Genomic DNA, 26,404 nt, shown 5'->3' with positions numbered 1-26,404 from the left:
GTAGTAGAGTTTGAAGTCAGGGATTGTGAAACCTCCAGAAGTTTGTTTTTTTTTTTTATTGTACAGGATTGTTTTGGTTATCCTGAGGGTTTTTTTTTCTGTTTTTCTATATGAAATTGAGTACCGTTCTTTTGAGGTCTGTGAAGAATTTTGCTGCAATTTTGATGGGCATTGCACTGAATCTGTAGATTTCTTTTGGTAAGATTGCCACATTTACTATGTTAATTCTACCTACCCAAGAGCATGGGTGATCTTTTGATTTTCTGACATCTTCTTCAATTTCTTTCTTCAAAGATTTAAAGTTCTTATCATACAAGTCTTCTGCTTGTTTGGTTAGAGTTACTCCATGATATTTTATGCTATTTGTGGCTATTGTGAAGGGTGATGTTTCTCTGATTTCTTTCTCAGCCCATTTATCATCTGTGTAAAAGATGTTTTTTTCTAGTTAATCTTGTATCCTGCTACACCACTGAAGGTGTTTATGAGTTGTAAAAGTTCCTTGGAGGAACTTTTGAGGTCACTTATGTAAATTATCATATCATCAGCAAATAGTGAGAATTTGACTTCTTTTCTGATTTGTATCCCCTTGATCTCTTTGTGTTGTCTTATTGCTCTACCTAGAACCTCAACTACTATATTGACTAGAGATGGAGAGAGTGGACAACCTTGTCTTGTTCCTGATTTTAGTGAAATCGCTTTGAGTTTCTCTCCATTTAGTTTGATGTTGGCTGTTAGCTTGCTGTATATTGCCTTTATTATGGTTAGGTATGCTCCTTGTATCCCTATTCTCTCCAAGACCTTTATCATGAAGGGATGTTGTATTTTGTCAGAGGCATTTTCAGTATCTAATGAGATGATCATGAGGAGTTTTATTTTTCAGTTTGTTTATATGTTGGATTACATTGACAGATTTTCCTATGTTGAACTATCCCTGCATCTGTGGGATGAAGCAGACTTGATCATGGTGGATGATGGTTCTGATGTGTTCTTGGGTTTAGTTTGCCAGTATTTTACTGAGTATTTTTGCATCAATATTCATGAGTGAGATTGGTCTGTAATTCTCTTTCTTAGTAATGTCTTTGTGTTTTGGGTATCAGGGTAATTGCAGCCTCATAAAGAGAGTTTGGCAATGTTCCTTCTGTTTCTATTGTGTGGAACAATTTGAAGAGCATTGGTATTAGTTCTTCTTTGAGAATCCTGTAGAATTCCACACTGAAACCATCAGGTCCTGGGCTTTGCTTGGTTGGGAGACTTTTGATGACTGTTCCTATTTCTTTAGCAGTTATAGGTCTACTTAATTTGCTTATCTGATCTTGATTTAATTTTGGTAAGTGATATTTACTCAGAAAATTGTCCATTTCCTTTAAGTTTTCCAATTTTGTGGAGTACAGGGGTACACTCATCCATTGCTGGTGGGAATGCAAACTTGTACTTTGCAACTCTTAACATTTTTTCTTTATTCTATATGTTCTGTAAGCTTCTTTTATTTTCATATACATATCTTTCTTTAGGTTGTGAAAGTTTTCTTCTATGATTTTGCTGAATATATTTTCTGTGCTTTTGAGCTGGACTTCTCCTTCTTCTACCCCTACTTTTCTTAGGTTTGGTCCTTTCATGGTGTCCCATATTTCCTGGATATTTTGTGTTAAGCTTTTGCTAGATTTAACATTTTCTTTGACCAATGAATTATTTCCTCTATTTTATCTTCAGCACTTGAGATACTTGAGATTCTCTCTTTCATCTTTCATCTCTTGTATTCTGCTGTTTATGCTTGCAGATCATTTTCCCATATTTTCTCTTCCCAGAATTCCCTCAAATTCTGTTTGCATTATGGTCTCTATTTCAGTTTTCAAGTTGAATTCTTTCTTTCACCTGTTTGGTTGCTTTTTCTTGGCTTTAAGAGATGTGTTGATTTGTTCCGATTTTTTGTTTGTTTTTTCCCCCATTTCTTTGAGAGAATTTTTCATTTCAAGGGCCTCAAACATTTTCCTAAAGTTATTTTTTGGTCATTTGCTTCTGTTTCATTTGTATCATGTTGAAGTCTTGCTGTTTTACAGTCACTAGTTTTTGTTGGTGTTGTGTTGCTCTTTGTGGTGTTGAGTATGTTCTTACCTTGCCTACCCATCTTTTCCTCCAATTTTTGTAACTGGGGCCGTGTCTCTGATGATCACTCTTCCAGGTACCAGTGGCTCAGATTGCTCCTCATGGTGGAGTGGGGGAAACAGCTCCAGTCACCCCAGAGGTCACTCAGCATTCCCAGAGGTTGCTTAGCACTCCCAGAGGTCATTCTGCAATCCTAAAGGTTGTTTGGGCCTGCTCCCATGGAGGCTGCTGGCTTGGGCCTGCTCCTGTGGATATCCCTAGCTTGACCCTGCTGCTGCAGAGGTCACTGGCCTGGGCCTGGTTCCATCGAGGTCATTGTCTCAGGCCTGGTCCTGCAGAGGTCACTCACTTGGGTCTGGTCTTGAAGAGGTCACTTACTTGGGCCTGCTCCAGCAGAGGTCCAGTTCAATATTTTAAAAGCAATCCTGCTATCTAAATTTATAGAAAGTATTTCCTGAATTCTCAGATGTAACATGAATAGATAATATGAGATCCTACAAATCTCATTTTACAAACACAAAACATTTAAGGCCTTAGAAAATAGTTCCTCCAACTTGCATAGGGTTTTGGGTTTGACCCAAGATCTCAAATGAACCAAAAAATATGGCACAGGATGCCAGTGAACAGTAAGTTCCTTAACAAAGACAAAGGTGCCCCATTGGCATAAGACAAAAATAATAATCCAAATTAATGCGGGGTGAAGGGAACAAGTAACGTGTAGGTAGAGGCTGCCTGTCTGTGCCAGCCACCCAGAACCAAAATAATCACATAGAAACCACATCATTTAAATCACTGCTTGGCCCATTGTCTCTAGCTTCTTATTGGCTAACTCTTACATATTAATTTAACACATTTCTATTAATCTGTGTATTGCCATGTGGCTGTCGCTTACCGGCTAAAGTTCTGGCATCTGTCTCTGGCGGGGCTACATGGCTTCTCTCTGACTCCACCTCCTTTTTCCTAGCATTCAGCTTAGTTTCCCCCACCTAGCTCCGTTCCCCTATAGCGCTTCTATAAGCCCAAAGCAGTTCCTTTATTTATCAATGGTAATCACTGCATACAGAGGGAAATCACACATCACCCTCCCTTTTCTGTTTAAATAAAAAAGGAAGGTTTTAACTTTAAAATAGTAAAAATACATATAACAAAACATATATCAAGCAGGAATTACAGTTACAATATTTATATCTACTTTATCTTTTATCATAACTAAGGAAAACTATAACTATAAATTCTTCAACTCCATCAAAGACTCCAGAAGGATATAATATTATCTAAGTATACAGGAAGTACATTGTAAGCAACTTACAAAACTCTAGAAATGACAGAAACATCTCGCTGCCTGGACAGTCACCCAAAGTTCTTCTGTACCATTAGGTTATCCATCTTCAGCTTACAGGCCCAAAGTATCTAGCAGACTTTTCCACAAAGCGGGAAATTTCAAAGACAGTTCCGCCTCTATTGGCAGTTTGTCAGTCCCTTTCTTCTGTGTCCTTCGGAAGGTCAAGCAGCCTCTTTCATGAAGTAGGAATTCTGAAGAACCATCTCTCACCTGTAGGCAAGTTCAGCAGTCATTTTTCTGTGGTCCTGCATGTCCAGTTCATCAAGCAGTCCAGGAAAGAGCAGTTTCTTGCTCAAATGGCTAACCAACTCCATAAGGAGCCTCTTCAATGTCCATCTTCCTTTTGAAGTAGACTGGTGCTACCAGGAGCAGATGTGTTTCATTGTCATGAAAAGTCCTAAATTCTTAAACATTTTAAATGCCATACTCTGTAGTCTTTGAAAGGTTTGAAGAATGCCTATCCATCTGAAATACATATCTTTTCCTCTAGAAAATCTAACCAACATGACTACAAGCTTGACTGTTATAGATGATTATCTATTAACCTATATTTCTTAGATACACATTACATTTTTAAGTGAGCTACATAAACACAATACTTTAATCAAGTGCTGAAATATATATACAAACATAACAAAATTGATCTTAAATTTGTATCAATAGAGCAAGATCCATACCAAAGCAAATCTCTATAGCATATTCCCCTTTAAATAAAAACAAACATTTATAGATAATATTTGGAAATGTGGGCATAGTTCTGTCCAAACATTTTCCTGCTGTTTATTGGGCGATGTAATTTTGGGGGGATGTTCATGGTGACCTTTCAGGGGATCTTGGTGCATCAAACCACATTAGCCTGGAATGAATCCATAGGTTCTCATCCTCTGTGGAAACAAAGAAGAACCTCTTTTCCAAAGCACACATATCCTTACACCCAAATTCTGAAGTCAAAATACCTTTATAATATGCATGCTGGTTTAGCTTAGCAGCCAATAAAATTAAAAGCCTCTCTGTACTTAGCTACTTCACAGTCAAAAATTTCAAAGAAAACACAATAATATACACAATCCAGACTCTCTGTGAATTTTCCATTGTTACATGGCTTATTATTCTTTCTCTATTACTTTTTAATATTTATTTTATTATCTTTACTCCTTTAATCTATGACTGTCTGTACTCTTTCTCTTTAAAGATTTTATGTTTTTAAAACCATTTACTTCTTTTTATAACTGTCTTTATCCTTTTTCTTCTAGCTCCCAAGCCTATGTACATTTATCTAACACTGCAACTCATGTAGACGTCTTTTATATCTGAATCTGTCCCGTTGTGTATCTGAAATTCTTTACTGTCTTGAAGAGCTTTTAAAATGGTGAGCAGCTTGGTTGCAGCAGCTCTGGTGCTGGCTCTACCTTTCTCCACTTTCAAAATGGTGGAGGTACCATTACTGCCAGCTGTGGTAGGTAGGAGCTGTGCTCAGCACTTTAACTCTGAGAATGAGCATGCAATACCTAAACCCTTTTTATCTGAGTAATAGCTAAATATGCCATGCAGAGCATTGCGCTGCCTGGAAATATCTCTGTGTATGGTGGCAGGAATCTGCCATGCTCTCCTGCCTGTGCACTCCTAGCAGCCCTAATCCCGCCACCTGCCCAGGCAGGGAGCACTGAGCTTTGGGCATGGTTTCAGATACTTTCCCAAGGGGGCATACAAGCACCTGGGCCCACAAACCCCATTGAAGTGCTCCATAGCAGGATCTACAGAAAGAGTCAGAGTTGGAGCCTGCAGCATGGCCCAGAAAGCAGGCATATCAAACCTGCTGCTTTTTTTCCTGCTACCACTGAATCAGGAAAAGCTCTCTTAAAGGAGCCGCAGTGTGCCACCAGCAAGCAAAGCCCATTGGGGAAAATAAACGCAGCTAAACTTTGTTTTTTAGTGTCAAGAATTCCTTTCCAAGCCCTCTCAGGTTTTACATGAATTTAGCCCACCACATTGGCATGGTAATTTGTAGGTGGAGGCTGCATGTTCATCCCAGCTACCCAGAACCAAAATAATCACACAGAAATCATATTATTTAAAACACTACTTGGCCCATTAGCTCTAGAAGCTAACTCTTGCATATTAATTTAACCCATTTCTATTCATCTGTGTATTGCCACGTGGCTGTCGCTTACCAGCTAAAGTTCTGTTGTTAGTCTCTGGTGGGGCTACATGGCTTCTCTCTGACTCCCCCTCCTTTCTCCCAGCATTCAGCTTAGTTTTCCCCACCTAGCTCTGTTCCCCTATAGCTCTGCAATAGGCCCAAAGCAGTTCCTTTATTTATCAATGGTACTCACAGCATACAGAGGAAATCCCACCTCAGGAACAAGCATCTCATGACCCCGACCAGTCCTCTGAAGCTGACACTCTCACTACACACCCTATTTCCATATTGAGTCACCACTGTTTCACACTTGGAAAAGACAGAGCACGAGACCACATACAGCATGCCCAGGACCTGAGTGTCCTACATCACCCTTCACCCCAGGCACTTAGCAGGTACAATAGAGTCTGTACTTCAGAGGGGTTCACATAGCTATTTTAGAAACAGGGGAACATTTCTAAAACATCTCTAAAAATTGATTCAGAGATAAAATGTAGTATTAACAACTGACACTAGCAAGATGAGAGAAGCCAAACATGCAAAATACCCTCTGTTATTTTTCCACTGCTGTGATAAACAGCACGACCAAAAATTACTTGGGGAGGAAAGGATTTAGTTAATCTCAGAATTCTCAGGTCATAATCTGAGGGATGTCAGGACAGAGGATGAAGGCAGGAACCTGGAAGCAGAAACTAAGTGGAAGCCGTGGAAGAAGGCTGCTTACTGGCTTCCTTCATGTGGCTTGCTCATCCTGCCTTCTTATACCATCCAGGTCCACTTGTCCGGGGATGGTACCACACTCAGTGTGAAGGGCCCTTGCATATCAATCATTAACCAAAAAAAAAAATGTTCTTTTCCCCAGATAACTGAAACTTGTATCAACTTGACAAAAAGCTAGCCAGGACACCATGTTTTCATTTTAAGGAAAGTGTTTCCTATATTATGTGCTTCCTCCAGATGATGTAGCAGTCAGACTTCAAAACTGAGCATCAGAGAAAATGTAATCACTAGAGCCCTGATGCTAAGAGAAAAATCAGTGAAAAATATCCTAAAATTGAACATTTTGTCACACTGTTGAGTAACTGGGAAACAAAAACCTCTAACATTTCACCAAAATTTATAAATATTTTTCATTCTATGTTCTAAAAGGCACCAGGTAAAACAAATATGCCAAATACACTACATGTATTAAATATAATTATTTTCCACAAAATAATTACTATGTTTTAAAGAATTTATGAAAATTAAATGACAATTAATACATTAAAAGATATTAACTATACTATGCTTACAAGTAAATGCTATACATACACTCAAGTAAATATTAGCTATGTCAATAACTATATCAAATTAGGAAAATTAGTGTATTAGATCATCAAAGATTAAATTTTTCTGAGCAGTATCAGTATTAGACAGAGGTAAGATATTTCAAGTATATTTTTATAAATAGTAAAATAAATTCTTTCTAAAGAAACATCTAAACTCTAATCTATAGTTATTTGCTGCAACAAAACTTTTCACTGAAAATAGACAATATTTATGATACCATCCCTAAGGAAGACTGTCTCACGATGGTAACGTAACTTAATATCAAATTTGTTGACACCTGGAATGAGTCAAAAATAGAAATACATAGCTGGTACTACTTCCATCATCTGCAGTATAGTAATGGAGGCAAGGGAAAGATGCCCTCCCCAACTCACACCTACAACCTCTAGCTAGCTGGTGAGGTAGTTGACCCTCCCTTTTATCAGCTGCAACACTCAGGAAAGTGAGTCCTGTACCTCATCTGGACAGCACAGCAGAGCTGACCTTGTTGATGGCAGCCAGGGGTGAGCCAACCCGAGAAAGTAAGTGTGGAAGATCTGGTCCAACCCCTTATTTGCCATATGTTGGCATGGACAGGGGAAAGATGCCCTCCCACACCCCACTCCTCTATACCTGAGGCAGGTAGGAATGCAGGCCCTGAGGTCATAAGAGCAGGTGAGCTTCCCCTGCCTCTCACCAGCTGTAGTCTTTGGGAGAACAGGCCCTGCACCTCCCCAGCCCCAAAGTTGTGAGCATGGGAAAGATGTCCCCACTATGCATCTGTCATGTGGGGGTATGGATGGGGAGAGTCGACACCCTTACCCCTCACTGCCTGCAACAGATGATGGAGCTTACCAGGTGCAGACTCAGGAAAGCGGACCCTGCTCCTCACCTGGGCAGCATCAAGTAGAGCGACCCTGTTAGGGAGGTGTGGGTGAGCTCACCCTAAGGGTGTGAGGATGGAATAGGTGGCCACACCTCCGTCATATTCCAGGTGGTAGTGAGAGTGAGGAGAAGATGCCCTCTCCCCTTCCTTCTGCCACCTGTGGTGGGCAAGGGAGCTAACCCTCCTCCTTACCAGCTGCAACACTTCAGAAAGTGGGCCCTGCACCTCATCTGGGCAGCACAGCAGGTTGATTCTACTAATGAGGACACAGGTAAACAAGTCCAAGAATGTGAGTGTGGGAGATCTGGCCCCCACCTCTCATCTTCCATATGGTAGTGTAAGCAGCGGAGAGATGCCCTCGTGCCTGCCCCTGCCACCTATGGCTGGTGGGAGAGCTGGGTCATAAGAGTGGGAGAAATATTCCTGCCCTTCACTAGCTGCAGGACTCAGGAGAGTAGGCCCCTCACTACTGGGCAACCTCGCCTCGGGTACAGTAGATTTGGCACTTATGTTGTAAGTATAGGAGAGCCAACCCTGAGGGCACAAAAGCAGGAGACCTGGACCTGCCCCTTGCTCACTGCTGCAAGTGGTAAACTTTCCAACACTGTGCTGGAGAACTCACCCTGGTGGTGAGGGCAAGGGAGAGCTAGCGGACTAACCAACCCTACAGCTACCCAGGCCCAGAACCAGGGTTATAAGTTGAGCCACCCCATCCATGATCTGCCGAAGCACATGAAGGGGCCTGTCCTACAGATCTTCGTAACACAAGGCAACAATGGGATATGCAAGAGGAGCCCCGGTGAGGAAGCAGCACAAGAGTGTGGCAGAAACCAGAGGCTCGACCAGAACAATGACTCTTTGCAATGAACACTTGCAAGTAAAGATGGACAAAAGGTTTTGGGTGGTGGACTAAGTGCACAAGAAGCGTAAATTCAGTGTGAACTTTCACAGCTTCAGAGAGTGGCTATTCTAGCCATATAAAAGTTCGCTGAAGTATATAGACTTTGGATCGGGTTAATTAATTTCACTTTTGTAGTGTTTATTTTTAAGTTCTTTATAATAAAGTTTTCACTTAAAAATAACTTAAGATGATGTTTTCCTGGTAATGCCATTTATTCTGTGACAGGCATTTAAGAAACATTCGTAACAATTAATGTATCGCTTCTCCACGCAAACAAGTCATGGAACTAGTATCATTTCAACTGTATTTTGGTTAGTTTCCACATATATACATATGGACAAACATAAATACACATATATACTCACATATATGTGAAAGTAAATCATGAATCCACGTTCATTCCCTCTTTTGGCATTTGAAATGGCAGCAGGCTTGACTTATCTCGTCACTCAAGCTTTCTACGGCACCCTCTTTGAAGGATGTAAATACAGGAGCTCTTCAGGTCTAAGAAGGGCCTTGTGGGGAACCATGTTCAGCAGAGTTGCAGAATACATTCGCAGCAGATTTTTTTTAGAACAATGTTTTCTTTTTATCTTGTTTAGACCCTAATTTTTTTTTGGCTTCTACTCAACCATGGCATATACAACTTAAATGTGCCAAAAATAAAACCAACCCCTTTTCAAATACGTTATTTTCAATCAGAATTGAATCAAAGCCAATCTTAAGGCTAAGCGCAGATGCTAGACTGATGGTGATTACTGCTCTTATTATGTTGGAGGTTAACAAAATGGGGAACTAAAGGGATAATGACATATAGAAAAGAATTCACATGTTGAATTCCTACATGAGTACAGAGAGAAACTGAAGAATAATTGAAGACTGGGGGTAAAGTTCCTACTGGAAACCATTGCATATAGACACGAAGCAATTAAAAACATAATAATCTTGGAAAATTCAGAGTAGTGTGTTTCTCAGAAGATACTGCCAGATCAATAGGAGCTACCGCTGCAACACAACAATCATAATAAATTACCTTGCTTTGGGAACTTCAAACTTTAGGTATCTACAAAATGCTAATTATATAGATAAGGTATATGTTGCCAGTGAGCTTATTAATGTGTTGCTAATAGAATGTGATAAGTTGAGAATGGTGTAGCTAGTGGGTGACACAGAGTTGTGATGTATAATGAAGAAACCTAACTTTATTATGTTAGCTCTTGAAATTACTATAGTCACCATTTTTAAGCAACTGCCACACTTTGACAGAATCAGGCATTTTACAATGGAGATTATGAAAGTTGTTTGGGATTTCACCAGCATATGGATAAGGCACACCGTGTAAAGTATGTAAGAGAACCAGGTGGTAGTGGCACACGCCTTTAATCCCAGCACTCAGGAGGCAGAGGCAGGTGGACCTCTGTGAGTATGAGGCCAGCCTGATCTACAAGAGCTAGTTCCAGGACAGGCTCCAAAGCTACAGAGAAACGCTGTCTCAAAAAAAAAAAGTATATAAGAGAAGTTTTATTCCATTGTAATGGTGTGATCTGGAATTCAGGTAGTTAAACCTGTTCCAATGTCAAAATCATAACACATAGTGATGATAAAGAGAAATGCCACACAAGCTTTTGACAACTAAAAGTCTGCTCCTTGGAGATCACATACCTTGTTCTTCCACTCTTACTAAGTAACAGACACCTGTGTGGGGTGATTTCCATGACTCGCTCACAAGGACACTCCCTGATTACACTAAATAAAGCACACACAAACCCGAACACAGCCTGTTTTCTGTGACAGCATGGGTAATCTCTGTACACAATCTTCGAGTACCCATTATGTTCTAGGTGCTAAAAATAAAGTGCTTTAGTCAGCCAAAGCCTTGCTAACCTGGCACACTTGTGAGACATACAGTAACAAAGAGAGTATTTCTCTGTAGGAAAGTAAATCAGGGAGGGTGAGAGCAACAGGATGGAAGAGGAGAGGGGAGGCTGTTCCCTCAGTCATGAGAGACGCTTTCTTGATTTATTGTGAAGCAAGATGTTAATGGAACGATGGAGGCTCATGAAGATTTGGGGTGAAGGCAGACATATAAAATAAAGAGGCCAGAAAGCATAGACACTTCTCCTTTAGAGAAAGTGGGGAGACTGAGTCAAGAAGTAAATAAAACTGATAATGCTCACAAAGTTCCTAAAACTTACAAGGCTTGATAGGCCCTTCCTCAAGGTTATTTAGGCACTGACGGCTGGGGTGAAGGACTCTCCAAACAATCACGTTGCCTACAAGGATACAGCTTTTGTGATTTGCCATTCATGCTGGGGTGGGCTTTTCACTGATGCAGCTACCTTTGAGTCATCCAAGGTCTGAAAGAAACCCCTTACCTTGACTCCTTTAAACTTCAAAATTCTTTCTTTTACCTATTTAGAAATAAATTAATACATGACCACTTTGGTATGAGGATATATTGGTTTTAAGATATTTCTGATCCCCAACTAAAGCAACACATTTGCTTTCTGTACACTATGAAAGAAAAACACAGTAAGACTGATGGAAAATCCCATGTAAGCTCATGATGCACGGGATGGAAGAGTTTAAGTCATCAACAAAACCACTGTGGTTCAGTGGAGTCTATTTTGGAGCCCAAGTTCCCTTCCTATGATTCCTCATCCAAAGTCCTTACAGCCAGTGTACTCCATCATTCGAGACTTCTCAGAGTTTGGGAACATGAAAATACACCACACAGTAAACAATGTCATCATCAGGAGATAGGGCACATTCTCATGAAAAACTTCGATACCTGGCCAGCATTAGTTTTGGAGTAAAATCTGAAAAGGACTAATTCAAGAATCTTTATCATCACATTTTATGCAGTGTAATTATTCAGATATTTTGCCTATATAGTTTTGAGAGTGTCTGACATTTATAATTTTTAATGTGAGATTGTAGGCCTGAGTGATGAAAATAAGTCTTCTCTTAAAACAAAATATATCATCTGGACTTGATATGCACAATCATCTTACAGGAATATGTTTCGGTGGAGTATATGCAAATTTACCTACTAAGAGAAATTGCAATAAACCATTTCATAATTTATGATTAAATATCTGGTATAATATTTATATAGTTTTAAATGTGTTTGCTATATATCAACAAATATGGTCTTACCATCAAGTTCTGGACTGTAACCAATAATACTGTCAAAAGCTTATAATATTTGAGAGGTCTATGGGACCCCATTGGCCAGCAACTCAAAAAGAGGTAACCCATTTCTGGTACAGAGATTTTTTGGTAGCATGTGGCATATAGTTGGGGTATTGTCCCCTCCCCTTTAAAAAGTAAGTCCACTGAAACTGCACACATACACGAGTGCACACATGTGCGCACACACATATACACACAACTTCTACAGCAGTTTCAATGAGGCTTGTTCAAAAGGCTTTTAATGTTACTTATCTCTTTCCATACACTCTCCCCTACTTATAAGTGAGTCTCAGAACATGGATAAATCTGGCTTGTGCTGAATTGGAAGTTTCATCCATATTGTCTAGCTTTTATTGTCTGTAAGGTGCTATGAACACTACCAGAGGAGAAAAAACAATCATCAGTCTCACCCAGCTATGAATTTGGTCTGGTAAGATATAGTCACTAGTGCAATAGTGGCACAAATGTTATGGGTGTGACCAATAACTTTTTTACTGCATTTAAGGCTTGCAACCTAACACCATCAATGTGCCCATGAGCCTGTTGGATAAATAAGTCAAAGGCCCTAGGGGGAAAACTTACTACTGTTATTCTGCTAAATGAACATAGTAATGACTCCTAATGACTTACTGTTAAATTCATAGATTAGTGAACACTCAACGCTCATCAAAGAAGCCTCTTCTTGCAATAGAGCGTAGTTAACACAGAATCCCACATTGGTCAATATGCCAAAAAAAAAAGAAGAAATATCAGAATACTCCTAAATAGATACCCAAGGCTTGGGGATCTAAGTGGAAGAGGGGGCAGAAAGATTGTTACATGCCAGAGGTAGTGGGTGACTTCAAAGAAAGTGCCTTCCATGCACAATAGGGTAAATGCATTTATGAACACACAGTGGCTGTGACAGCATGCACAAGGCCAAGCTCAAGCCAGACAGAAATCCCTGCACGGAGGAGAGGAGGGAAGCTGAGCATGAAGCCCCACCCCTAGATGAGAAACTGTCAGCATCTGATTGCTGATAAGAAATGGAAAGTCAGTATTCTTCAACAGAGTGACCCCTGGTGTATCAACCACACTCAGGTGTGGACATAGGGCCCAGGAGCAGTTGGGCAACACAAACTGGACTTGGTGTGCTATGTTTTCTTTTTTTAACAAGGACTAAGAGTGACCACGAAACATAGGATGAGAATGTGATGATGGGTGGTAGGGAGGTGAGGGAGAATGTGGGAGGAGCTGGAGAGAAGGAATATGATCAAGACACACTGTACAGAATAAGTGACAAACATTTTTAATGCTACTCAAAATAAATAGCAAATATATATAAAGAAATGTGCCTAATTGCTAATTAATGTACTGATACAACCACTCAAATTAAAGGAGTATTTCTTCAAAACAGCCTGGGGTACGTGCCTGAAATCCCAGATTTGGGAGACTAAGACAGGATGATCACTTGTTAAGGAAGAGCCTGAGCTACAGGGCACCTGCTTCCCACAAAAGTGCCTTTCTTTCCCCAGTGACCAGAAGGGGCAAGTTCAAGTGAGTCCCCAAAAAGGCATGGGGTGCAGCAAGAAGCACATTCTACAAGTCTCCACAGCCACCTCATCTACCTCACTTCGGAGCTGAGCAGTGTGTTTTCCTGTCCTGTACTCCAGCTCAGACCCTGGGGGTGGGACGGAGGACACGGAATGGTGGGAAACAGGTCGAGGGCATGAGTCATCTAAACTTTGGCCCAGACTTATTCATACCCAATTCCCACTGTCTAAAACTAAGAGGATTCACTGTCTAGTACTGTTTAGTTCTTCAAGTGTGAGTGCTGTTATTTTTAAAGGAAGTTATTAAGAAAACAAGTTATTAGAAATCTTTTTATTTTTACTTTTAAATTAAATGAATATGTGTGTGCCTGTGGATAAGCTCGTGTGTGTGCATACACCTGTGGAATCCAGAGTTCAGCCTTGTGTCACTTCAAATGGACAGATTTGAGGCAGGGACGCTATTGACCTAGAGCTCAGACACTGCTCCTAGCCCCAGGGACCCTTTTTCTTCTCCACCAATGGGATTACAAGTGGCTGCTGCCATGCCTGGCTTTTCCCATGAGCTTGGCTTGCACTTCACAACTCACCTCCTCAGTGTCTGGGGCCTGTTTCCTCATGACTACAATTCTTCCATTTCTTCCTTTCCTATCTGCATCCCTGTTTCCATCTCTTGTGCTATTGATGTATCTAAGATTTCCAAACTCTAGTGAGTATGAGTGTAAAAACTAGACATCTTTGTCTTATTCCTGATTTAATAAAATACTTCAATGTTCACACACACACACACACCCCATTTTGCTTAATGGGGTTCCTTAATTTTGGTTCCTGGGCTATAGCATATTGTCTTTATTCTGTTGAGATATATTCCTTCTATTCCTAATCACTTTTGACTTTTTGATAATAGTCATCTTGAAAGTTGTAAGAAATGGGTCATTATGGTGCTGTTTTTATTAATCCCCTGATTAGTGATACTGAACAATTTTTCATACATTTATTAGCCACAGTATGTGTTCTCTGGGAAAATGTCCATTCAGGGGTTTTTGGACATTATTAAATTGGGTCACCAGGTTTTTGCTACACAGTTCTATGAGTTTCTTGTGTATTTTGAACATTAATATCTTATCATATATAGGTTTGTAAATTTCTTTCCCATTGCACACATTGCCTTTTCATTTTGATGATAGGTTTTCTTTGCAGAAATTTTTAAAAATTTATTTATTTTGTAATTCAGCATTTGTGTCATCTCAGGGTAACAAGAAAGATGAGGGGACAAAGTCCTCCCTAGAAGAAGTCTAGCTAATAAATACAAGAAATGTTAGAATTTCACTTTCAGAATGTTACAACCTCTAGTGAAAGATGCTAGTTCTAAACAACTATGACCAATGGATTCTAAACACATTTAGGTAATATACCTAACAGAATGCTTTATGATGGATGAATCCGGGCTACAATACTTGAACATAATGAAGAATTTTACCACTAAAAGAGAGACCAAATTTTTGAGACAGGATCTCGTGTATCTCTAGCTGGCCTTGAACACAATAAGTAGCCAAAGATGACTTCAAACCGCTAATTCTCCTGTGTCCAACTCATGGGTGCCTGTGCCACCCAACCGGATTTATATGGTACTAGATACAGAACTTGAAGCTTTGTACTTGCTAGGCAAGCAATCTACCAAAAGCTACCCAAAATATACCTGCTCTCATTGAAAATCATTTCAAGTATTCATCACAGCACAGAGACAGACACAAGAAGGCTGTAGAAGAAACAACGGACTCAGGAATCAGCCACATGTTAGTTATATAACAACTGTGTGCAGGGGTGGAGGGAAGAGAGAGATGAGAGTAGATATGATTAAAATATATCAAAGAGCAATTTTTTAAAGATTTATTACATATATATATGAGTGTTTAGATGCAAGTATGTATGCATGCATGCATGTATGTGCGCCAGGTGTGTGCCTGGGAAGGTCAGAAGGGGATTCAGATCCTGGAACTGGAGTTACAGGCAGCTGTGAGTTGCCATGCAGGTGCTGGGAACTGAACTCGGGTCCTCTTCAAGAGCAGTAAATGCTCTTAACCATTGCATCATCTCTCCAGCCCCTAGGAATCTTTTTCTTTAATAAAGTCCCACGTATTTATTTTTACTGTTGTTGTCTATGATTTTGGTACATCCTCAAAACGTAACTACCTGAACTAATATCAAAGAGCTTTACTCCTTTTTTACTACAACTTTTCTTCTAGGAGTTTTAAATTTTAATGTATGAAACCTTTTGAGTTGGTTTTGCCTATGGCATAAGATAAAGGTCCATTTTATTCTTTATTCTTTTTACATGTTTGTATTTGTGGGTGCTTAAGCATGTGGAGGCTCAGGGATCCATTTGCTTCTGTCTCCCCAGTGCTATGATTACAAGTTGTTGGGATGCCTTGTCCAGCCTACATACCAGGGGGAGGAGCTTGGTCCTGTCCCAACTTGATGTGGTTATGCCCATAGCAGGTCTTACCCTTTCTGAATGGAGACATAGGAGGAAAGGATGGGGAGGGGTGGGTGGAATGCTAGGATAGAGGGAACAGGAGGAGAGGTGGAAGAGTAAACTGTGGTCAGTATGTAAAATAAATGAAAAAATTAATTAATAAAAAACAAGTATGTATATGCAAGCCCAAGTGTTTTATATGGGAAAGAAGATCAAACTTGGGGTCTCAGCTGAGCTCTCAGCTCTAAATTTATTCTTTTGCATGTATGAATTCAAAATAAATATTTAATCTGTGATTCTGGCAACTCCACGTTTAACAAGTAAAGAGAAGATTTACCAATATGAGAAGACTCAGGACCACATAAGTTTTCCTCTTCAATTCAAATACATACATATACACAATAACATGTTAAAATATATTTGAGTGCTAACCTACTTCAGGAAACGTAAGGCATCTGTGGAATCACGAAGGAAATGACTTTTGTATGGAGTTTTAGGCCGAATGATTTACTGCACCTCCCTTAATCCTTAAGTTGCATATTCATTGCTGTATTTTCCTCTAACTACTGTCACTTAAATTGTCATGGAGAATAGGGCAAATCAGGGTCAGTTTATATAAGCGCCATCAATCTGAAGAACTTCATCAGTCTTTATTTCAAGGCATTATGCAAAGAAAACTGACATTAAAAGAGCCTTAACTGACAGCAAATGAAATCAATCAGCAAATCACTAAGCCATAATAAACTCACTCAATTTGCAGATAACCCTTCCCGCTCAGGTCTTCACCTAGGCAGTCCATCAAACAGGAAGATAACATGAATAGCAATTCTGGCTGTAGCACTTGAAAGTTCAAGTGCTCACAGGCTCCAGTCTCTTAATAATAAGCCACAAAAGGTGATAGCTAGCAAGGTTACGCTTGTGCTTAAAACTGGCTTCAAAAATGAGAAAAGAGAGAAAAGATCAAGTTTAGGATTTAGCTTTTGCCTTTTTGCATTAATGACAATAATTGCATCCTACATCACTTTTTCTATTGGGGCCGCCTACAACTGAAAAGTGTAACATAAAAAAAATCTGTACTCTTTGTTTTGTCACTTTTCTTCTTTGATAAGTGCCTAGCAAATATTTTACACATAGACAAATATCGCCATACTTTCACAGAGTTGGAATGTGAAGTCCAAACAAAAAATGTAAATAATGCAATCACAGTAACAAAAGGGGTTTAAAGGAAAACACAAAAACAGTAATAATGGCTGAAAATCTCCTAATTAAGACAGAAGTGTATGGTGAGCATCCTCCACCTCCACCTTGGCAATGATTTTAAAGTACACTGGGACAAAACACTGCAATTCTTAGCATTTTATTCTTCTGAAGGCAGATGTACACATCCTCCATCAAAAACTGGTAAGAGTCAAATCACTAAAATATTCCTCAATGCACTTAGGTCAGTGTTCCTGATCTTCACAGCCCACTCCAACAAAGCCGCTGCTCACACAGCCCTTCCTGATGTGGAAAACACCTTCACATGCACATTGTCTCATTGACCTTCGCCCAGTCCTGTGAGCCAAAGCAAGCCAGCTCCATCGCCCTTCCAGAGGTGGGAGTGGATGCTCGGGGATGCTGATGGACGTCAGCCCGTTGTTCTGATTCCCTACATGTTCTCTCTAATACCTTGATGCCTTCCTCCTTAGAAACGCAACAATTTTATCCTTTCCAAATGTCACTGTTAAGAAGCTACCGTCCTAATTAACATGATGTTTTAGCACATTCGGTGATGAACAGAAACCTGCAGCCTCACAGCTTCCAGCTTCTGCAGAATTGGTTTGTTTGCTTACATCTGGCAAGAGCATCTTAATCATAGCTAGATACCAATGTATCTTATACCTGACCCAGGAACATGAAGCAAATATTAAGAAAAACTATTTCAAATGTGCCATATGCTCCTCACAGTCATCCCAAAATGCACCATGGGACTCCATTTCACAGACGAAAACACTGATGTTCTGGAAGAGGGAAGCGCTAAGAGCTCTGGGAAATGGTGACTGTGGGACCAAAGCCCAGTTGCACTGTTGGCACCCAGAGAATGATACTCCATGTTTATTCTTTCCAAATAAGAATGAAGCTGTGTCCCATGGGAAGGACAGTAGGTATACAAATGAAAATCCCTGCTACCTGCAACCTGTGTTCAGAAGGAAGGCTTGAGTCCGCTCCACAGCGGAGTCACACAGCCTCTTCAAATTCCCTTTAATACGACTCTACCGAGGCTTTACTTCCTTCCTAAGTATGTCTCCCTCAAAAAATAAAATTGAAAAATTAGAAAGATTACTTTGTAAATCATACCCATTTAAAAGTTAGTTTAGTGTTAGCTCAGGCCACTGATACCCCACTGTTGCCACGGACGACACAATTCAGTGTGCGCATGCCCAGCAAGCATGGGCCTGGGAGAGTCTGCAGAACTGCCACAGAAGCTTCTGCAGTTCCATTCTCTACCCTCATGTGTCACTTCTTTTCCTTCCAGAAGGAGAGAGGGGTGGGGGTGGTCACACTTCTGACCCAAACAACAACACATATAGTGAGATGTGAAATATCACATGCGTTAAATATTTCTTAAAGCACAAACTTAGCAGCTTTTACCAGACAGTTTCTGGCTATGGTGTCCAAGACAACATTTCATCAATGGAGTTAAAGAAAAATACCTTATCATGACACATCATTTGAAATAAAACAGAAAAATTAAAGGAGAAAGGGTAGCATGTTGTCCTGTAAAACTGATACACCCCCCCCAAAAAAAGATAACCATGTATTACTGGGTTAAAGACAATACTTACAAAACAGTATGTATGGCCTAGTTATTATTTAAATATGGAAATACATTATAAATAAATAATACTTGCTTATGAGCTTGTAGTTACAGCTAAAAATAACAAGAAAGATATGCAAAGGTTAGCTCTGGCTGTCTGGATGCCAAATTTGAGATGATCTTAATTTTCTTTAAGACTCAGTGGGGGTATGATTTTTTTTGTCGATTATGTACAGCTTTCATATCTTTTAAAAATATCCAATTTTTAATGTTAGCAAGTTTTCTGACAAGTTACATTTTTGAGACAAATGTCACCATATACCAAGGAAGACAATACTGTCATAATAATACACTATATGTTATAAAACTAATGAGCCAGAGTAATAACATTTTTAATCAGATATACTTTTACTATAAAAAGTAATGCTTGTTATATTTAACAAGATTTTCACACCAAGTGGCTCGTTTTCATGTTTAAAAAGATAATAGTTCTCTGAAAATTCATGTATGCAGATGGGATGACATGAAGAGGAAAATATCAAGATAGTACAGTCTTATAAATGAAATTGTCTAGCATCTCTTAATTTCTAAGAATGCCAAAAATGTAGAAGTTTCTGGCAGAGCAATTAGAAGGCTGCAGCACTGCTGTTCCAAGAAAGCGTGTGGGAAGTCTGCTACTGATGATTGCTGGTGCTTCTCTTCTCAGACGGTTTAGGGACGGATACTATTTACTCCACCCTTTTTCAAATAAAAGGTTAAAATATTTCCTCCAGAAAATTATTTATAACTTATCAACAGCAATACAAAAATAGCTCAAAGAAATAGATAGATCTAATAACGACTATAAATGTAAAAATGATGGTACCCCAAAAGTCATGATTAGAGCATAGAACAAAAACAGTTAGCAAGGCTCACTGCATCCACAGGAAAGCCTGTGTTGTTTAAAGTCTTTGTAAGTAAGTGCTTTCAAATGAAGGCTCTCTAATGAAGTTCTCTTAAACACATATTTATAAAATATACTACATTTCCAGAGGTATAGTTTATTATGCACCAAGTCTTAAAACACTTTGACTCAACAGATTGGAAGATTCTCAGAGAAGCATGCACAGCTGTGACAAAAGCCTAGTGTGGCTTTTGAAATCCTTCGCCCATGTGTACTTGAGCCCCCTCTGCTCAGAGCTCTCGGGCTGCAGTCAGGAACAAGGCTGTTCCCGACCTCTGGAAGCTGTCATGCGTGTGGAGCTCTGACAAAATCTCAGCATTTACAGCGTGTCTGTTCCTACCCTGTAGTTGGGCTGGATGAGCCCATTTAACAGTCACATCAATGTTGAGCTGGGAACTGCTACTCTTCTTTTTGGAGAAGAAGAGGCTAAAATAGACAAGTCATATTTAGCTAATCCTCTTGTGGATTTCTATTTTCTACCTGAATGAAATTGCATTTTATAGAAAAACCCTAGTTTCATTCTTTCTCTCTCTTTGTCATCTTAGAATACAAACACAATCCAGTGACCCACGCTTTGCAAAAAGTAAAGGGCCACAGTTAAGAGCAGAATGCCCTGGTTACCCCAGTCATTAGATGTCTGGTCTGTTGATAGCTTACATCATCTCAGTGGATAGTTTAGTCCTTCTGGGCATCAGGCTAGGACAGAGTAGTAAAAGTGAAACTGAATCGCAGACTGAGCGGGCTGGAGGGTCTGCTGCGCACAGCAAACACGTCTCGAGTGGGCTACTGCAGTGTTTACTGCCGCGCTGCATGCTAATGAATACAAATATTTATTGGTCACTTGTCAATATTTGCTAGATATTAACAGCATTACAGATCAAAATGACTTTAAAAACACACTTTGGATGTAAGATAGCAGCATGGCTTTCATTGCCCAGTCCTCTGTAGTCACACTGGCCATTTCAGCTAAAGCTTTGGTCTGCGCAGTTTAATTTTTCTTGGCATTACAGTGACAGCTTAAAAGGCTATTAATTGGAATATTAAAACACAGTTTTAAACTTGCCATAGGCACTTAGACAAGAGGTTTCACTGAGCACATGACCTCCCTGGAAAAGTAAACAGGAAGTTAAAGTGAGCTGTACTTGATAAAGTACTTAAACTTCTGAAGAAAGAATAAAGGAAAGGTCCCGAACTACCGCCCTAGAAAGAGAACAGATAAACCCCGGGCAGCAGTGGAGTGAGCCCATTGTTCCCTCGCTCTCTCAGGGCTTCCTCCTGCCACTCTACATCCACTGCCTCACTCACTGCCATCACCGGCCTGTAAAATGGGTATAATTCACTTTGAAAATAAGAGACACTGGGACAAAAGGCTAGCACTTCCACATTAGTACCTGAAGAACATGCCTGTATTCTCACTCTTCCCTAGCAGTATTCACAAGTAAAGACATGGGGTCAACCCGAGGGTATATAACATACGAATGGATTAACAGTGTAGATATATACATGTTGGAATATTATTAATCAATATAAAGTAATATCTTGGCAATAATAATACCCATAAGTAGAAAGGATTAATGTTCTGGTGACACAGATGAACTTGAAGACCATTACGGTCAGTGAAGCAAGCTGGGCACAGACACCCAAAGCTCCAGGTTCTCATTCATGTGTGGACATTAATGAGATGCTTTCAGGGGAAGCTGAGAGGCTAGGAGGGCGGGTGCCAGAGTTCCGCGGCACAGTGCAGTGGGTGTGGTTTTGAGCCGTTTGCTATGTAGTTCCAAATTATAGAAGAAAGGATTCTGAACGCTCCCGACACCAATAATAACGTCTAAAGTGAAGATGTGCCCTAACTCCCTCCATTTGATTGTCACCTTCTGCTACATATTGCACATAGGCATGGAAAATACTGTACTCCATAAACACACACAATTACTATGTGCCAATTAAAAAGTTTTAAATACTGAATTCCTAAAAATATGTAGTTATAATGAACATACACATTATCCTGTAGAAAGTTGAAAAGTATATTCTAAATTTTATTTGGCTATTGAATGGAAAGCTGTATCTGCAAATTTGTCTACAATATACAATAAACTATAACCGACACAAATGTATAATTAATATCTTCTAAATGGAATAAAAAAATATGTTTCCAAGGTTTACTATCATCACTTACACAGGCTGTTTAACCCCTCAGTGTCAGACTGGGCACTTTGGCTTCACAGTCACCTATTTAAATTTGTTCTGCCATCTACCAGACTTGGATCTGAGGAGAACGGCCTGCTATGGTTGTTGTTCTCCACTTGTAAAATGAAGATACTGCCACTAGTCCGGCAGTCACATTAGAAAACCGAATGGCTTGACAAGGTCTGGACACGGAACTGAAACAGAAGCTGGCAGCAGCAGCATAAATTTTATTGTCTTCCCAACTTTCTAACTACCTGATATTAATAAATCACAATGTGTGCTGTGGATAGCATATGAAAACTTACCTGAGCATTTGGAATGTGGTAAACATGTACAACTGTTAGAAGAGTTAAACTATAAATTCCTTGCACTTCTTTTTGGCTATTCCTATATATCAGAACCATAGAGAATTAATGCTTTTACCCTCAAAATAGCATTCCTAGAATAAGTTTCCTTTAAATCAATAAGATCTAGTTCAGGGGAAATCTTTATTTGTAAATTTTGACAAGAACTAAGCCTGTGAGAGCAAATCAAGATAGCCAAATACAGAATTATTTTACATTTACTAAAAAAAAAATTCAGCTCATATTGTATTCAAGTCTAAATTTGTAAATATTTATAATCAAATTTAAAGCACACATTTAACCTTGTCCTAAATAATGGTAAAGCCTATAAAAAGTAGAAATGTTTTATGCCTAGTTATAAAATTATATTTTTAGATAAAGAAGCAACAGACATTTTTGTTTGCAGAGGAAGACCTGGACTCTAATAACCAGTTAGATGCAAAAATTAACACAGACCACACAAACCAATATTTGTCCAAAATTAAAACTAAACTTTTAAATGCTAATAGTGGGTTTAAAAAAGAAAACCATTTTGCTTTTAAATATATTGGGCAATCAAGAGAGCTGTTAATCTCCTTTGTAATATCAGGCTTCCTATAACTCACATAATACTGATAAGTATTTCCAAATGAAGGCTTTAGGCTCTAAAGGAAAAATAGAGCATGTGCTGAATTTTGTCTTTTCCAACTTACAATGTAACATAAACCTTAAGGAATATGATCACAAAAATGCAATCATGCTAGAACAGGACAGCCACAACATTTGAAAATGAATGATTTTGACAATAAGTTCCTGAATTAAGTTTAAAGTTACCCAAGGTTTCAAGAATTGATATTTTGAGCTTTAATGAAATGGCCCGGTTTGTACACTGTAGTGCAATGCTCAATAAAGCTAAATATTAAAAGGTAAAGAACTCTTTAATGCAAAATACAGTCAGGCTCTAAATTTTTCTGATATTAAAAGGTGGATACATTTTAGAATTAGCATGGAATTTTTCCAGATACTCTCCTGAAAATTTTTATATGAAATAACTTATTTTAAAACAACAAATAGTGATCAGCTAGAAAAGACAGCAGCCTCATCTCTTACCATCTTCCACTGATAGGAAAGTGGTCCTTTAATATTGCACTTAGACATAAGCACATACTTTTCTTTGTGACATGCTTTTCTGCATTGTTTTAATAGGCCATTTGTGGTGTTAAAGAAATATGTTTTTATACTATATGATAGAAAACATTTATTTGCATCTCATCTAAATTATTCACAATAGTTTGAGGCTTTCATTCTCTTCCAATTTGTACAATTTATTTTTCTCTACATTTCAGTAGCAAACAATGTTATTTAGACTCTGACCTGGCATGCTACAACCTCTGGCCCACCCTTGAGCCCCTCCATTGCAAAGGTCTCCAGGTGTAGTTTGGGTAGCTGCAGGGTGAAGTCATTCCTACTTGCTGCAGTCCGTGACAGCGAGATCTGATCTCTGACCTAAAGGGAAAAAAACAGCATCAATGGTAATTCCCCTTCAGACACATTAACTGGGATGAACTGGGTCCCCTTGAGCCCACTGAGTGGACTTGCATTGATCGCTGGACCTGAAATCCATGAATAAATTTAGGACTAATTGATTTTTCGTTGCAAATAAATCTCTAATTCAGAGTGCTGGGGGAGAATGTTAAGAAGAAAAAGCATCCTTCTGCTTGAAATGAAGAGGGAGAAGAGGCGCAGGAGCCTTCTGATCAAGACGCTTTGAATTATTCTTTCACCATTCCACTCAGAAGGGGGGGTAACAAAATCAAAGCAAGCTGCAATCCCCTAGTATCACTTTCCTAAAAGCGTGTTTAGCTGATGTTAGATCATGTGTGTTATACACAATAGTTACTAGGTACTGCGTTTTAAAAGAAAAACTTCACTATGCATACTCTGGGATAAGAACAAACACACTCATCACAAAAGGATACTTAAAAATGCACAAGTAAGATGTTTCTTTAGCCCTCCCAGACTTACGAAATTGTAGGGCTTAATTAAACTTAAGTCTTAACAATAAACATATAGAAACCGTCTTGGTCACAAAACGTCTAAGTGAGATAACTGGAACCAAATCAGTAGCATTTGTACTGTAGTTTAAGGATCCAGGAAGGTAAGGACACAGGCATGACCAGATGGAGTTCTAATTCAGAGGCCCCGCAGGCAGTTGATATCACACTGCCACCTTCTGGACAAACCAGCACACACATAACTAATACAAAGAAACCCCAGTATTTAGTCTTATGAATTCTACAGTCTAGTTTGCATTTCAGATAAAGTTCTCACTTTTAGTCAGATGAGTAAGATGAGTTTTTATTATACAGACATATTTTCTACCTTTTGGTGTCCTTGGGTAGGTCTTTGAATGTTTTTTATTTGGTATCCTATATTTAACAAATACTATAAAACTACCTTATATGATTTGGGGAGATGGCTCAGTGGTTAAAGAGCTCCCCAGCATCCATGTAAAAACCAGGTATATGCTGGAGGTAGGGACAGGTGTGGTCCTGGGGTTCTCTGGCCACCCGGTTCAAACAATCCAGAGCTCCAGGATCAGCGAGAGATCCTATCCCCAAAAATGGGGAGGGGGGAGGTAGAGGAAGATACTGACATTAATCTCTGGCTTCCATACCCCTGTGTACACATGTGCACACACAACATCTCAAAGATACCTCTCTCTGTCACACACACACACACACACACACACACACACAATCTAACAGCCATATTACAGTTTTTTATGTAGAAACATACATCAAATTTGGTGTGAAGTATAAAAAATAAGGTTAACTGCCAAAACGAATACATTTATATATCTTATTTTATTTGAGCAGCCTCAGCTATAACATTGTAGTTCATGTACTCCGTGTGTAATTGGCACACAGAGGCTGAGGCAAGAGAATCACAAGTTTTGGGTCAGCCTGGGCTACATATCAAGATGAAGGTCAGTCTGGACTATACAGAGATAGCCTAATTCAATCAATCAATCAATGAAATAAATAAACTCTCCATTTTTCTATTCTACTTGGGCAACTTGTAAAACTGTTAGAATTATTTATTACCATATAAATCAGTTAGATGAGAAATACAAACATCTCACAGGCTGTCATATTCTGTAGGTTTTTTCTTAAACCAGAAAACACCCATAAACAGACAAAGACATCTTTAATTGTCCATGCTAATATATGGATGAAAATAAGAATCCTTGTTTCCCAAGCTAGTCCCGAGATTTTCTATCAGTGAGTGAATGTCCAAGGGAATGCTCGAACACAGCAGGAGGGGTATGTCGCACAGAAGAGTGGCTATTACATGCTCTCTGGAGTCCTAATTCTCAATGTGTGGTTTATCTCCAACAACAGTCTTCTGTCCTGATGAAAATGCACTGAACTTCCTTAGCAGGACAAAATAAACTACATTTTACAAACAGAGCTGCTCCAGGTTGTACATTTCTTCAGTATACACACTTTTTCCTCTTCCTTTTTTGTCACCAGTGATCACTCAGATAAAAGAAAACATTAATGTGGATTAAGGTACTGAGAATTTATCAACATCAAACCACTAGTGTTTTGCCTTCTACCCTTCTGAACCATAGTCAATAGATCTAAATATTTTACTGCACCCTGGCCAATTCATTGTTTGATGTTTAAAAACTCACCCAGAATCAAAGAAAATTTATTAAATTTGAGCCCCCAAATGAGATACTATTAGCTTTGAAAGTCAAGTTTAACTGCGATATTGATGATTCTCTTTTTTCTGTGACAAAATTCACTAGGGAATTCCTAGATGTCAAAGTACAAAAGCAGATTGCTAATATGGGCAAAGAGGGGGAACCATGCAATGCAGGTGCAACCCACTGCAGTGCGAGTATGGGATTATCTTTAACCCAAGTGGCATCGGACACTAGCCTGTGCCCATGAAGGCTTGGCATGCAGCGAGCAGAGAGCCATATCTTACATTCACTAATAAAGCCTTTGGGCAGAAGCTGAGGCTCTTGGCATTTAAAATGTGGCTACTTTCAGTTCCCCAGCTTGGCCTTTCAGGACTAAGCTCCACCATCCTGAGGGCCTACAAGCACTGTGCTATCATGCCCGGCCTGTTTTCATGTGAAATACTCCTAATTAGGCAAAAAGGACTCTGTTGAAAGTTGGCAGTGCTACTGAGAGACCCAGGACAAATCACAGACACCACAAGTACTTCCACTAAAATTCTGAGAGATTTTCCTCCACTCT

At 39.3% G+C, this 26,404-nt stretch overlaps 1 protein-coding gene across 1 annotated transcript in view; it reads right to left on the bottom strand.

The window, feature by feature from the left end:
- Positions 1–26,404, bottom strand: part of Ccdc171 (coiled-coil domain containing 171) — a 332,057-nt gene that overhangs the window by 56,021 nt on the left and 249,632 nt on the right. The window contains exon 24 of the mRNA XM_075944990.1: positions 23,505–23,636. Within this exon, the coding sequence (XP_075801105.1) occupies positions 23,505–23,636 (132 nt within the window). The remainder of the gene's footprint in view (positions 1–23,504; positions 23,637–26,404) is intronic.

The sequence above is a fragment of the Microtus pennsylvanicus genome, chromosome 13, assembly GCF_037038515.1.
Source record: "Microtus pennsylvanicus isolate mMicPen1 chromosome 13, mMicPen1.hap1, whole genome shotgun sequence".
Lineage (NCBI taxonomy): Eukaryota > Metazoa > Chordata > Mammalia > Rodentia > Cricetidae > Microtus > Microtus pennsylvanicus.
Note: the sequence above shows the minus strand (reverse complement) of the source record. Positions and strands in the feature narration are given on the sequence as shown.